Source organism: Atta cephalotes (genome assembly GCF_000143395.1).
Source record: "Atta cephalotes unplaced genomic scaffold scaffold00100, whole genome shotgun sequence".
Taxonomy (NCBI): domain Eukaryota; kingdom Metazoa; phylum Arthropoda; class Insecta; order Hymenoptera; family Formicidae; genus Atta; species Atta cephalotes.
The window spans coordinates 230,988-246,937 of record NW_012130164.1 but is presented as its reverse complement, the minus strand read 5'-3'; the positions used below and the strand labels follow the sequence as shown (position 1 = coordinate 246,937).

Sequence of the window (15,950 nt, the reverse complement as noted above, 5' to 3'; positions counted from 1 at the left end):
TGAAAATCAAAGAAAAATGTCAGGGAAATCGAAAATAGTCAGGAAAAATTCAGAGAATTTTGTAAAATTTTTGGAAATTTAAAATTCTCGGCTTTAAAGAAGATTTAATATGCATTATATTTACGCAGTTTTGGAATACTATTCAATTCAATAAGTAAATGCAAACACTGTTAAGAATATTAATAATAATATAATTTACATTGCTATGTTAAATTGCTCTCTCTCTCTCTCTCAACAAAATATTTGATGATTTTTAAATCAAGACGAAAATACAAAAAAATTTCAAAAGTATTATTAAAAGCATTAAGGAAAATAATGAAATTTTATTTGGAAATCAAGGAAAAATTACGAAATTTTAGGATAAAGAATTTATGATAATTCTATGGCAGCCAAAAATTATAAAACTGATGGTAATTCTTGTGCCATCATAATAACAGATAGACATTTTATATAACAGGTAGTTATTTCATCACGAGGGATTGCTTAGAAACAATATTCTTATTTATTTATCACACACCAATATACAAAAATGAACTGTATAATCAATATCAGAATATAATATACTACGAAATTCAAATATATTTAATAAAGATATATCTGAGTATCTTACAAGATTAGAATGATGCTTCAACTTGAAACAAAAATCATCTACAACGTTCTTTGCAGTTGGCACAGAAATTCTGGTAGAAAAACGTATTTCTACAGCCGTCCTAGGGGTTATAAATAAGTATTAATTTACGGGATTCCTTAGCTTCTAACAAGTCGCATCTAAGTAGTTGTGAGTGAAAATAAGGTGCCGAGTTTTTCTTTTCCCTAACTTTTTCCTAACTAATCCCTCTGCATATGAACCGAAAGCCGTAAAAGATGCTTTGTTCGTTATATTCGTTCGCTTAAAGTGCAACCGAGGATCGCGTTGAAGCGTCCACGCATCTTGTACCTGTTGAAACGCATACTGCTGATTTTCGCCGCACTCTTTGCATAATAATTACATCTCTCTCTCATTTACTTATCGTGTTACTTATCGTGTTACTTATGCCTCATTTTATTTAGAACAATGTCACAATACCAAATTGTTTCTAACGTGCATTGATGTTTCGATACATCAGACGATGATCAGCAGAGCGATCTTTAATTTATACTCGCTAACACAAAATTTTTTCCTGTCGTGTGATCAAATTGTTAAGGTAAGAAAGCGTGATAAAGGTCATACTGCTGATCACTCACAACAGATGTCTTCTGAATTAATAACGTGCTATATTATTAATGAAGAATGCGTTATTTGCAAAATATGGCGTATAAATGTGAAATTATGTAGGAAGTACGGAATATATCGGAGCGCCAGATTTAAATATTGGAATGCGTTTTAACATTTACAAAATTGTCTTACGCTTTATAGTGCAGAGGCGACTCCACTGTAAGCTACAAGAAGTTACATATGAGAAGTCCATATGAGTGCTCGAGAAAAATTCGCTTATGCGAGAAATCTGCGTAAGGTATCCATAATCTCGTGTAAATGGTAAGAATGCGCATGTAAAGGAGTGATATTTTCTCGAGAGTCTCGTTCTTGGTATAAAGAATGTCACATTGGATCTTGGCAATACAATAATATAAGTTTTTTTTTATTTAAAAACTTTGCCAGTCTAAGAGCCGCCTCTAACACCATGAGAAGACGCGAGTCTTCGTAGCATGGTTCAATTCTACGGCAACGAGCCGGTCACGCTGTACGATCACCTCGCTAATACTTCATTTCTATGAAAAAACATGGAATGTATAGTGTATTTTTTTATCGGTTTACACCTTAGTTAATGTGTACGATTATATCACAAGAAAGATTCAAATATTCTGTACATAATCCGCTACGATACGAAGCGCCCCGGTGTCAAGGTTGCTTCTCCCTCCTCCTTTCTGTTCTCATCTTCTCTTTCCCGTCTTTATTTTTAATTACTTACTATTATATATATATATATATATATATATATATTTATATATACGCCTAAGATTTAATTACAAAGTTAGATATGTCTCAGGTTCACCTGGTATTGTACTTCATACAATTTCTCGTGACTGGCGAGTCCGAGATGCAGCCGACGAGCATATTTGTGTCGCTTCTGAGGAGACTTCCGTTTCGTCATCCGTATGCTCGAGGAAGCGCTTGTTTTCGTGCGCTGTTACCGCGTTTCCTCTGCGTATAGTTTCCTTAGTCGCCAGTCGCTTATGTTAGCTCGATATTGATAATTGGCACGTTTTTTAAATGGCAAGTTTCGCATTGGCACGATAATGGCCCTGAAGAATAACCTTGAGTGCAGTCTCTTCGGAGGAGAATCACTAATAATAGGCGCGATCGAATGTTTTTATTTTTAATTTATTTTTAAATAATAAATTTTTTCCTATCGATAAATAATGAATTTCTAAGGTTAAAAAATAGCATAAAAATATTGGATATAAAGAGAAATTTATAAATAATACTGATTTAATGACACTATTTTCTGATGAAACGTTTAGACACAAGGATAATCTCGTCAGAAGGACTTCAATCTTGGCGATTCTCTGGACTTAACGTCGTTCCTGACTATCACGTGAGTGTGCACCTATGAAAGGCAAACTATCCTTATTTGTGGCTAATCGCACGGCATCCCATTATGAGTAATATCAGTAGAGGTGACTAAACTGATACATCGGTTACCGAGGACTAAGTTGCACTTTGATACACGACTGCTTCTGATTACACACAAAGAATTGCTGATTCAGGTAAGTCTCATTGTTGGAAGCACGGCTTTTCTAACAAGAAAATAAATTATATCTAATTATTTCATAAATCGTAAACTAATCGAAAATGTACATTAAAAAATCGAAAAAGTAAATCTCGATTTTTGTTCTTTCATATTCTCTAATTAATGAGCATTTTTCTTTGTAATTTAAAACGATCTGCAGATTTTATCTTCCATGCGGATTGCTTACTAATAATAATAAATTGTAGATGATTGGATTACAAGTTGCAGGAAATAATTGTAATACTAATAATTTGTTGAATTAATATTAATGATTGCACTAAGTTTCTTGAATTTTCCGACTATCATATTTCACAAAGTTATCTTCAGCCGGTCTCTTCACAAATCACAATTTTTTTTGCGTAAAATGTTCAATAAAAACAAAGAATAACCGAGTAAATCAAATATATTTTTATATCTGTCGCCCATTTTTATCACATCCATCACTTGTCATGTTACAGTTTCTGTATACTGGATATAATTTTCGAATTTACTTCGAATAATGAAAACAAAGAATTTTCTATTTTCATATTATTCTAGTATTTAATATTCTAATATTTAATTCTCTAATATTTAATCAAATTAAATTCATGCAATAAAAAAGATGAAGGACTAAAGTAGGAAATGATAATCTTATCGTTTGTAACAAATTTTTAGTTTTTCTTCTCAGTAAAACTTCATCTGTTGTATGTTTAAAAGTGCGTGAAACAGTAACATTGTATAGTTGGATGTGATTTAAGCTACGCATTATCAAATTGCGATTATTTAAGAAGCTTGATCTGTCAGGTTTGTGATGAATCATCGGTGAAATAGAGGGCGGATTATATAAATCTTTGCAAAAAATCGTAATTACATACTTTTGAAGTTGAACGAGGTTTCATTTTGAAACCTCGGAAGATTTTTTATAAAGATTATTATGTATTTTTAATGTTTTTCTCACGTATGATTATGGCTAGGTACACTGTACCTAAACTAAATAAACTTTTTTTTAGAGAAAATCTAAATATAAAAGTAAATATAAAAGCCTACAAACATCCAGCCTTAATATATTTCCATATATTATAGCGCAAATATCCAAGATATTCTCAGGTATTTATTTTCCGCGTATATTCACGTTTTTTGCTTATTAACGCAATTTTTTGTATTTTTACTATAAAAAGATTTCTTATAAGTCATTAATATATTAAAATTTCAATACATAACATTCCTAAAAGAAAAAATCGAGAATCAATTATAAAATACATCGAGAATCAATTATTAAATGCACTTTAAAGAATATGTATATTATTTTCTTGAGAATCAAAAATATTCAATGGATATTTATAAAATGTATAAATTTGATTCTTTTTATTTTATGGTGCATGTTTAAAATAAGATATTCCATTTTAACTTTCGCATCGAAATATCTTCAAGATATAAAAGATATCGAAAAATATTTTAGATAAAAGTTGTATGATCTAAAAAAGGCCAAATAATGATAAAATCAATTTTTGAAAAAATTGTTCAAGGTTACAGAAAGGTCATCATCACTTTGGTACAATTTTTTATCTAATTTGATTCCTTCTTTATTCTGCATATAAAAATATTAAGATAACATTAATAAAAACTCAATAGTTTAAATATTTTATTCTACTTTGACATATTTTAACATAAAGTATCTCGTAAAAATAATTATCTTTTGTTTGAAACATTTTTCTTTTACTTCTCAAGATATTTCGCTGCGAAAATTAAGATAGGACATCCTGAATATGTTTACTGTTTACACAAATTATCTTTTCCAATTTTTTTGCAAGATCATGTAATAATAATTTAGTTGCGTAGCTGAAAGTCGAAGAAAGGTCCTAAAGATTTTTGTAGGCAGAGAGATCTCTTAGACATTTTCAAGACAACGTATAAAACGAATCTATACGAAAGGCGACCAGCGACAAAGAGTTGAGCTTCTCGGAATTCGGCTTCCTGAGGCTCTATTACGAAATAAGAATTTTTCTCTCCTTTGTTTCCTATAATTCATCGACTATCCCTGATTGCACATTTTCGCACGTATCACGCAGTCTGCGTGTCGAATTGCCTACGGAAGCTTACGACCAGCCAACCCCGGCGTACGGTGGGCACGCGGCACGTCACACGCGAGTGCCATCAGCGTGTGCGACGCGAACGCGTGTGTACGCGTGATCCATTGCGAGCTTTCCGCAAGAGCGATGGACGCACGGAAACTCAATTGTACGGCCAGGAATGCCTAATAGACGTGACCACGTTCGAGGTAGGCGGGTCTTCTGTGCGTCACTTCTTCATGTCGTTCATCAGCGCGCCGTCCTTGCTTTTGTTGGAGTCGAGATTCGACTGTTGACTGCTTGTCACACCGCTGCCGTTCCCGGGATACATCTTCTCTAGATGATTCAAAGATTCGCTTAGGAACTTCTGCAATGGGAAACATAAGATATACATAGATTTCAGTAGAGTCGTATTGTTGAATGAGAAATCTTTAGCTGTAGTTTTAAACAAGAATCTTTAGAGAAAAAACTTTAACTTTAGTTTTTCTTGTTATGTAGATTCGTTGTAGTGAGAAGATAAGAGAAAACGATGATACATAAGGAAATAATTTTTCATTGTCTTATTACCTGTATAGCCGTTAAAGCGGCCACGATCGCAGGACTTCCGAATCCGTGTGATATGAGAGAAAAATGGGTGAGATGTCTCTGTATACTGGGATCGAGGATGTGTTGTGGCCGCGTATTGCAAAGCGGCGATCTGTCCTGGTTCAGAAGATCCATCAGCTCTTTGGTGATTTGTCTGGAAATAACGAAATCGTAAAAAAGTTAATTACGTGGCTCCTTGCTATGATAGTGCAAGGAAAAACTTTTCGTCAAATCTGTCAAAAATATTATTAACATTTAATTATTATAGCAATAATAATATTATACAATGCCTGCCCGAGCCACCTCAATAATTTCTGAATGATTCGAGATACAGGATTGAAATTTACAGAGATATAACGAGATTGTGGAAAGAGAAAACAAATCTATGTGAAAGAGTTACATCTCTTGTATACGTATGCACGCACGCTCATCTTGACTCATCTTTAATTGAATCGGTTTTTCAGAAACAGTTGATTTTGAAATTAGATCATGGTCAGGATAAGTGGCATTGAATAATTCGACTACTTCTCGATAGAATCTTATTGTGTCAGCATATCCAAATTCAAGCGACTACATATATACAATGTACACATGAAATTCCACGAATTATTCAATGCTACTTATTGTGACCATGATCTAATTTCAAAATTAACTGTTTCTGAAAAACCGATTCAATTAAAGATGAGTCAAGATGAGCGCGCGCGCACATAAGAGATGTAACTCTTTCTTCTGAATAAGAATGTTCAAATGATCATAATTCTATGAAAAAAAATCGTAGAGATTTCGGTCAGTCTGCGTTGTTACTGTCTCGAAAAGCCTTTTTAAATGATTCTTCATTCGATATGTCATTTAAGATTTTCAAGCCCCTTTCTCCCTCTTTCCCCCGAAAAGTTAAGGTAGGTTTTTGAGGTCCAATGATAGATTTTACGATCCTATTGTATCCCTGTAAATTTCAATCCTATATCTCGAATCATTCAGAAATTATTTAAGTGGTCCGGAACTTTTGTCGGGTAATATATATATCGTGTATAACTGAGAATTAAATTCACAATTTTTTTTATCAGTAAACTGCGTAAATCCTAAATTAAACATTTGAATGTTTTAAAAAAGCGCATTGTAGTATGTACATATAGTGTAAAAATAGCGGATGTTATCTAAAGTCTTATTCAAAGAACTCTAGTACTTATGCTTACTTGGTGGCATGAAGAAGTTCTTTTCTCCTGTAGGAGTCTTGTGGTTCGCAATGTTGCCGACTGAGGTATTCGGCGACTTGCTTCGCGGGGAATTCGGTTTCGCAAACGTAGCCGAAGTCCCTGGCAAGGTGAATGGCTTCTCCTGAAAAGAATAAAATATACATATTATATGTGTATGATGCTATTATGTAAACTTATTATGTATAATAGTCGATGAAATAATCGCGAAATTTTATTTGATTGTGAAACACTGTCCATCGAATTCCAAATTGTTCAACTCGAATTTATCTTACAAAATTCACAAATAGAGAATCCCATTTGATAAAACATCCTCATATTTACAGCTTTTATCGGTAATCTATAAAATATATTTTGATGAACAACTATTTTTTAACACTTGCTTTGTAGAAATTTGTTAATCTTAATAGAAACGTAATATGAATCTCTTCCCAATTTGACTATGACTGATTTTCTAAAGCACTTAATATAATGAGTTATTAAATCTTTTCAAAATTGGAATTTTAAATTTGCAGTATAATCTTTCAGAAAAATATTCACTATTAAAAGATTGAATCCAAATATGATAAAGTGATGATTTCTTGGTCGAATAGTCGATGAGCTCTCTGTAAAGATTATTTTTTTGTAAAAGATAAAATATAAATGCTAAATAGGGGATCTATTAAAAAATTTATTAAGAAATTATAAGTAAATTCGTTGGAACAAATCTTTGGATGCTACAGTCAGAGCGAAATTAACTAATTACAGTTAATGAAACGCGCATTCTCTTCAAACGCGCCATCCTTCTCTTTTTCGAGCCTTCCACTTTCTACCCTTCTGCGCATTCCAACTTCTCTCTTAGTGTGATGGAAGGTAATTAGGTAGCTATACATATATGAGTATGTGTGTGCAAGTAGGATCTTTCATACAAGCTGGAAGTAGACCCGCTGAGCGCTATTATCGATAAACTAAGCAAAGCCACCCGCAGCTACACGCCACGTGTATCACCCACGAGATCGGAAACGTGGGCAAAGCCATTTGCGAGCTAACGAATTGTCTAATTTCGCAATCCTACTCACTCTTTCTTTTTTTCCTCTCCATAACTCAGAAAACAGATATATTTCTTATAAAAAAATTATTGAATTTACTTGAAGAAACAGGCAAAATCTTGTTGCAATAGTCATAACAATTAAATCTTTTTGCCATCTCTTAAGATTCTAAGATAAAATAGAAATTATCTTTTTTAAATAAGAAATAACAAGAGTTAATATTTTTTTAGTCAAATTTATATTTACGCTGCTCGAAATTCAATTGACATGAAAACAATCTAAAGTCGATAAAAATTAATAAATTATGCTGCATTTTTAGTTCACATAAGGAACGTGCGAGATTCCAAGTTTTCGTTTAATTTGGGTTTCGGAAAGAAACGAGGATTCCGCACGCGAGAATCTTTACACGCGCGAATTCTTCGTACGAGACACCACGAACATGTAAACGACCGTATTAGCAACGGTTTTGCATATTTGCAGAAATTCTCACATATTAATAGACGTTTAATGATGTTCTAAGTACCGATCCAATTTCGGACGCGGGAAATAATGAGATCTTAGCGAGACTATCGTATATGATTGACAGCCTTCTAATTTCGATATAATGACTGTGTACAAGATTGTTGCTGTAAGGATCTTGCACGCGCGTAGCCCTGGGCAACCACCTAGATCGCCGCAGAAATCATATTTGGAATATATATTCTCTTTTTTTTTTGTTTTAATGATTACACTTAGGTTGCGCGTTTGGTTGAAAATAGCATGGACTTCATAAAATTTAATCATCGTATCGGTATATGTGAAAGTACACGATGCTTATTGCCTTCAGCCGTACAAATTGTTACTATCAGTCGTTTTGCGGGCAGAGCAGCTTATGAAAATCCATTTGTAAACGATGTAAAATTAATTAGCTAAATTTAATTTATCTGGAGATCTTTATGATCACATATATAGTTACTGGGTCAAAATGAAGTATACGTAATACACACTGAACAGTTACATACATACCGTATAACAGTAAATTCTTGAGAGTAACAAAACTTCTCTAGAGAATGATAGTTCTTTGACAGACATAATGCTTACCTCGTTAAAGCTTTATGACTGTAAATAAGTCTCAAATTGTAAATAAGTTATTTATGACTGTAAATAAATCTACTCTTGCCGCACATGTCTGCTGGAATAAAAATATGTCCTATAATTCTTGTTTTATCATCATAAAAATGATGACATAAATAAATTATATGCTAAAGTCGCAGTGTTCATTTTCTATACGTGCACTACATCTCCTTATATTTATAATTATTATTTATGTTTTCAAAATGCGTTTGAAACATTATCCATTTAACTCACGAAAGATATAACTACGCCTATAATTGTTTTCAACAATAATTTGAGATTTCGAATGTTGGACTGCTGTTTTATATATATATATAATTTGGACTGCATTTTGCATATACATCGTTGTTCTATTTTATGTGACATAAATTATAGTTCATGCGGTCGCAACCATCGTTATTTTAATAGACCGCCATTGATCCCGTGTGTTTATGTCAGACTTGTCGTAATGCTTTGTGTAGTAAAGTTTTTATTGCGGTCATGAGAGAGAGAGTGAGTGAGAGAGAGAGAGAGAGAGAGAGAGAGAGAGAGAAAGAGGGAGAATCAATGCGTAGAACATTAAGTGAAAAGCTAGCTAGAGATAGCTGCTAACGCAGCTATGAAAAGTATGTAAGTAGTTGAAACTGCCAACGTTTTATGTTTAACGTTACACAATATTGCATGTATAATAGTGCCACTCGCACTGATTTTACGTAATCCTATTATACTCTCGTTCAATGTATTCAATAAGAATGGATATATATATAACGCGGAATGGTAAAAAAAAATTAACATTTTTATTTTTTATCTAAACTGCAATTGTTTGTTTATATGTAATCATTTAACTGTGAAGCGATCAATACACTTAGCGAATAAATAGAGTAGAGCATAGGTTATAATAATATTTACATATTTTATAATGATTTACATGTTTTTGTTAAACTATTATTGTAGATGACAAGATTCGCGTATCAAGGCGGGAAGGATGAAAACTTCTGATTGTTAGCTGTTGGAAAGATGACTGTTGAAACTTTATCTTTATAATTCTTTTGAATTAGATGGACTTACCTAAACTCAAAGGCGGAAAAACGTGTATGTTTTTTTTTGTTAATTTGGACAGCTTGAGTTGAGATAGCTTGAGTTGATGAAGATATTGTACTTAAAATAATTAAGAACATTTCTTTTAGGAAAAGATCTCTCTTAAAGATCCTTATATTTCTTTATTCAATTCGAATTCGATAAAATAAAAAACCAACAAAACTAGAAAGGAAACTATCAACTGGGCAAAGAAAAGACCTTTCACAAGTATCCCACGATGTGGGATATCGAATGGATATAATATTATAGTTTCGTGCAATATTTATCTACCACGTGTGTTTTCGCTGTCGCATTTTCTATGGAACTCTCGTATTAGGCGCGCAAAACCGACAGTAAGTTAACTATCAGCGATCTTATCGACATCGTTGGACGTGGTACAAATTTCCATCCCTTCGCTCCTCAACCTCTGCATGAGATGCAACAGGTCGTTTTGGGTACGCTTTAGTCTGCCATGAGCAACTCTTCCGCGCAGATTTGCATATCTCCTCCCATATCGTATCTCTCCTTCTTCTAATCTCTTTAAGTAAATTAGCATGTCTGTCGGCGTTACTTTACCGATATGTGCGCGTTACAAAACGTTCACGATTATGATCGCAAATGCGAATATAGATCTTGCATTTTATCGCATTGTATTTTCCTCCTTTGAGAGATTTTCTTGGCGCGTTTATTTGGACAGTTTTTCCAATTAATTTCATAATTTTCGTATATTAAGAAAGTGATTTCCTATAAACTTAAAAGAAAAAAAAATGAATATCCGATTGACGTTATGAACAAAAAGTTTAATTATAGAGCTTTATAATATACCAAGCTACTTTGATTAGTAAAAAATTAGTATACTACATATGTTATTCTAATATAGAGTGAACTTTATAAGATTAAAAGATCATTAATATTTTGCTTGTCATTGTCGTAACTATATTAACAAATGTATGTAATTTGTTTTGTATCATTCTATAATTGCTGTTTCAATCAATCATTTAATTAGTTTAGATAATTTATTTTGAATTGAAGAGTTAGTTACTCACTCACGCCTTCACACGGAAAGCACATTTTAGAAGACGAAGAACATCGACGAATATATTACTTCAATTAAATATATTACTGAGGATGGCTAAAAAATAAATCGAAACAGCTAATTATGTAATTATATTAATTGAACTGTGTATTATTAGTAGAATTTTTGTTTATAGTACTGAGTCTTAATTGCTCTCATTTTATTCTATTATTTAAATCTCAAGAGTTCTGACTTATTTTTTGTTTATATAATAAAAAAAATAATTGTTTTGTTGTTGAAATAATACATTTATAATTATATGTAAATGCGAATTATTGCGTTTCATGTTTTATCAATTGTACTGTATTTCTTTGAGACATTCTTTTTACGCATTTACTCAGAGAGCTGCCTATCAATTTAACGCGAAATATTAATGATTTTTTAATCAATTTTTATAAAATTTGTCCTATATTAAGAAAGTAATCTTTGATTTGAAAGAAAGTATCTGATAGCATGAGATATCAGGCACCTACAAATAAAGTTTAATCGTAATATACTTGGAATAATCAAAACATATTGCTTTAGTAAAAAATAAACTTTACAAAAATCTCCTGGTTAAAAAGATTATTAACATTTTGCTGATCGACATAACATAAATTAATCAATGCACATCGTTTTTATTATCGAAATAAAATATTACAGTGTATAGTGTTTTAATATTATCGTAATCCTACTCGATTCGACGTGACGCGAAGGAATGTCCGGCTTATCGAGTACGAGAGAATATGACTCAATAAAACGAAGGGACTCGTAAACCGCACGCCACAGATTACCGCTAAGGGAGCTTGCTCAGATGGGAGATATAGATTAGTCTTGTGCGAGTAAACGAGAATGAGCGGGTAACGTGACTCGCGCGAATTATGCGATGAACGGCCAGTGCTGTTTGACGACTTCACCGTGTCGATCGCAAATCAATAGACAGTATGGACAGTCGATCAAAAGCTGTGCAATTTACCCAATGGCGCAGCAAAAAGATTGATCGGGAAAATGCGCTTAATTATATGGGCGAGTAATTATATTTTTGTTTCTCGACAGCAGCACGTGCTGATGTATGGTCATGCATGGCATGTTCGAATTTAATTTTGAACGGATCTTCAGTTAAATTTTTATTAGCTTAATTTAGCATATCCATATAATTTTAAAAGAAAAAAATATCGTGTATGAAACTATTGTTGAACGAAAATTTTTGCCAGTTTTCTCTTTTCACATGCTGAACATCTTATTTAAAAATATTATTTCTTATTGCAAATTTAAAGCTAGAACGTGTAAGAAGTTAGACGTTAGATTGTAAGAACTACTGCTCATATGTATTAGAAATAAATGTTAAGAAGAAATATAGTGATCGTGCTCGGGATGTTACGAAGAAATATATTATACTAATATAACTAGGTTTCTCTAGTTTTTGTTTGTAAATATTCTTCCATAACGAGTCTCATCGAACGATCGTTCGAATCGATCGAGTAGTTCGAATCGAATACTCGTAGAAATTTGCTTGCCGTTCTAAAGGAAGGCCGGTGATAGAACAGCCTTATTCGTCTCTGAACTTTGTTACAAGGATAACCAATATGATGCGCTCCATCTCGGCCTTCGACCGCAAATCACGTTCCATTATACGTCCTGATAATCGAACCTGCAAGAAAGATTTCGGGAATTCTCTTCCGCGTACTGAGATCGTCGTGTTCCGATATATCCCTTGCGGTTTCTCATACCGGTTAAAACTTCGCAACAAGTCGGCTGCGGTTGACGTATATTGGCGTGTAACGCGTCTAGAATACGCATTCCTCGTGCACGTTATTCTGATGTAACCCCGAATTACACGCTGTCCTAACCGTTCTAAAATTTTTAGGTCGCGATGTAACTGTACACTTATAAACACAAAATTAAACCAAACTATTAAATATGAAATTAAATGAGCACGTTGGCCAAATCAAATCTGAGTATTTATTTAAGTATCTTAACGGTAATTTTATACATAAATAATCTTAATGAATGATCACATAAATATAGAAAATGCACGCAATATAAGATTTGTCCTTTCTCTAATAATGATTTGTTAAATCAATTTTATTATCTGTAATAAATAAAATATCTGTGATAAATAAAATAAATAAAATAAATCTAAAGCAATTTAAATTATTATTTTAATCTAAGAAAGCCTCGTTTGTTATATAGACGTAATAGAAGTTTTAAATTACTTCGTTAATTTTATTTTTAGTTTTATTGTCGAATTTTTATGTGAAGTATGCCATTACTTTTCAGATATTCCATCTGGAGCCGCAATAAAACGGTCTCACATATTTTATTTTTTAATCTTTAGAAACTCGTGTATATTTCTTTTGAGCATAAGATCACATTGTGTCACTGTATGACGATTGGGCGCGAATTTACGTATGAATTACACAGTCATAAGCGAGATATATGCGTACGCACATAAGTGTATGCATATACCTACGTATTTTTCATGCGTCGCGCATAAATTCTCATACTTTCGTCGTAGTCTTTTATGACGTTCATCAAAGGTTAAAGTTTCGCTGTTGTTCTTATTAAACAAATCATTGTGTAACAATCGTTGCGTTAGTATTATAAAAGAAATTATTTATTTATTTATTTATTTGGATATATATCATTTTTTGCACGTGCTTTGACAGTTTTCTCGCTTTATTCTAAGTATATGTGAATATATAACTAGAATAACACAAAAAAGTAAGACACGTATATGGTATATTCAATCATCTTTTTCTCAGTGATCAGCAAATTAAAACAGGAATCGATGTTACAACAGTGATTTGCAAATAGGGAATTGACGTAAGCAGAACGAGAAATAAGGAAATATATTCATCTGAAAAAAAAAAAAACCGGATCATCATAACGTTGTACTGGCCTGTTTTATTATAAATGATATATATATATATATATTTCTTGATTTATTATAACTGTGATTTATCGATTTACTATATATCGGCCAGAGTTTATTCTTTTTCTTATCTATTAAGTAATTATCACTTTGCGCGATATAAATGAGAATATTAAATACGAAAGAAATATTAATTCTTACGAATAAAAACGATGAAATATTAATGTGACTATTTATCGCGATATTGACTTGTTGTTAGTTAAATTAAAAATCATGTTTTTTTTTCTAAATCAATTTTAGATTTTCAATGTAAATTGTACAGTGTAAAATATATGATGTAATCAAAAAAGCAACTATTTTTCTTTTTTATTGATTATAAAAATAATGTGAATTTATTTATTATAAAATCGACGATTGGATTAATTTATTTGTATAACTAGTTAGACTTTTCGTCATTCTTCTTTTCTTACTCAAGGTAAAAATTATGAATTAGAGTTTTTAAATGGTATCTGTAAAAATCATATTATTCACAGAAGATTGCATTGGTCTGAGATAAATCTAAAACGCGAAACTCGCTTATACACTTATGTACCGCACGTACAGAAAAAGAATACCACGAGCATTGTCGTTAGTTCATCACTACTATTTACGTCTTCCCTATCATTAAAGTACGATAAAGGCTCAAGTAGCAATTAAGAAACGGGATCGCCGCAAAGCTGTCGCAAATCTGTATGTTTACGGATACATTATACACGATTTTTGATCGCTTAATGACAGCGATTGTCCTAATCTCATGGCAGGAGCGATCTGTATGCAAATGGTAATTATACGCGTATTTGAGCTCTTTTCCAGGCGCGGTTAGTTGAACAGGAAAGATGAGATTAAACGAGTCACATCGATGAGCGCGATAAATGAGCTTATTTTTTTTTTTATTTCTTTTTATTTCTTTCAAGTACGGGGATGCTCATATAGAGATGGGAATTCAAGGAATAATTAGTTTTGCCTTGTCAAAGCTGTTATTAATTTGCAAACCGCGAGATATACATGCTTTGATATTATAAAACCGTGTACCGGTAATGTTCAGTTTGTTCGACAATTAATGATATAAATCGACAGGTCGGCTTGCGCACAATTTACAGTACCGTAACAATGCAACGATTTACAGCAATACAGCTGCCGGCACGGTAGAGTTGTAGCGAAAGGACGATTTATTATCTTGAATTTTTACGTCGCAAAATGCTAATCGACGCACTGCATTGAGTTTTATATTTACTCGAGATTTAGACGCGCTTTCTTCATCCGGAAAATAAATATCAGAGTGCTTTAAAGTTTGGACGATGTTGTGTTAAGTACCAAGTACATTTTTATCTAAAGTAGATGTCTGTCTATTGTATTTTTATTTTTTTATTTCTTCATTTTTGTTTTTTGCATCTTATATGTTATAATTATATTGTAATATAACAATGTTGCTCTTTTTTTGTAATAATATTTTTACATTTTAAAGAATGTAATTAGCGTCTAATAAATGACAACTCTGACTTTGATTCTAATACATTTTTTTTTATTTGAGACATTTTGTTCATTGCGCGTTTTGGCAAAATGCCGGACTCAAATCTTCGTGGATTCCCGGTCGAGAAAGCGTTATAGAGCGTGGCCGTCATGTCGCCTCGCACCGCCTTGGAAAGAAAAGCACGGTCGATGTTTTATGGAAGCCTCGCCGACCATAAATTATAATCAACGTCCGTGCCAACACTCTAACAAACTTCCAGGCGCATCATTAGGGCGCTGCTACGGCGGAGGTGCGGGAAGGCAATTGTACGCGCGTACACATTTGTTGCGCGCTCGTTATTAAGCGCTCTCTCGCGCAGATGGGATATCCCGTAGGAGTCTTTCCTTCTCTATCCTCCTCTTTCTCTCTCTGATTAGCCTCACGCAATGTCCTCTATCCGGTATAAAAAAGCTCGCACTCGTTGTTACTGTCATAATGCGGAAGGACGAAGACGATGTCTCTAAAGTCGAGTTTAGGTACGTGGTTCGTCTTTGATGAGCATCCGGGAGAATCATTCAGAAATGAAAGCGTAGTGAATTAGATTGATCAGAAAAAACAAGAATGAAGGAAGTGGAACTTCTAGTTTCGTCTGCGGAATTAACACTATTAAAAATAAAATGATAGTTAATTTTTTTGTACACTGGAAAAAAATATAGTCAA

At 32.8% G+C, this 15,950-nt stretch overlaps 1 protein-coding gene across 1 annotated transcript in view; it reads right to left on the bottom strand.

Annotated features, from left to right (window-relative positions):
• Positions 1-5,048: 5,048 nt before the first annotated feature.
• LOC105624992 (transcription factor AP-2-epsilon) overlaps positions 5,049-15,950 on the bottom strand; it is a 92,172-nt gene continuing 81,270 nt past the window's right edge. The window contains exons 8-10 of the mRNA XM_012206334.1: positions 6,598-6,739; positions 5,387-5,558; positions 5,049-5,186 (exon numbers count right to left, since the gene is read on the bottom strand). Coding sequence (XP_012061724.1) covers positions 5,049-5,186; positions 5,387-5,558; positions 6,598-6,739 — 452 coding nt within the window. The remainder of the gene's footprint in view (positions 5,187-5,386; positions 5,559-6,597; positions 6,740-15,950) is intronic.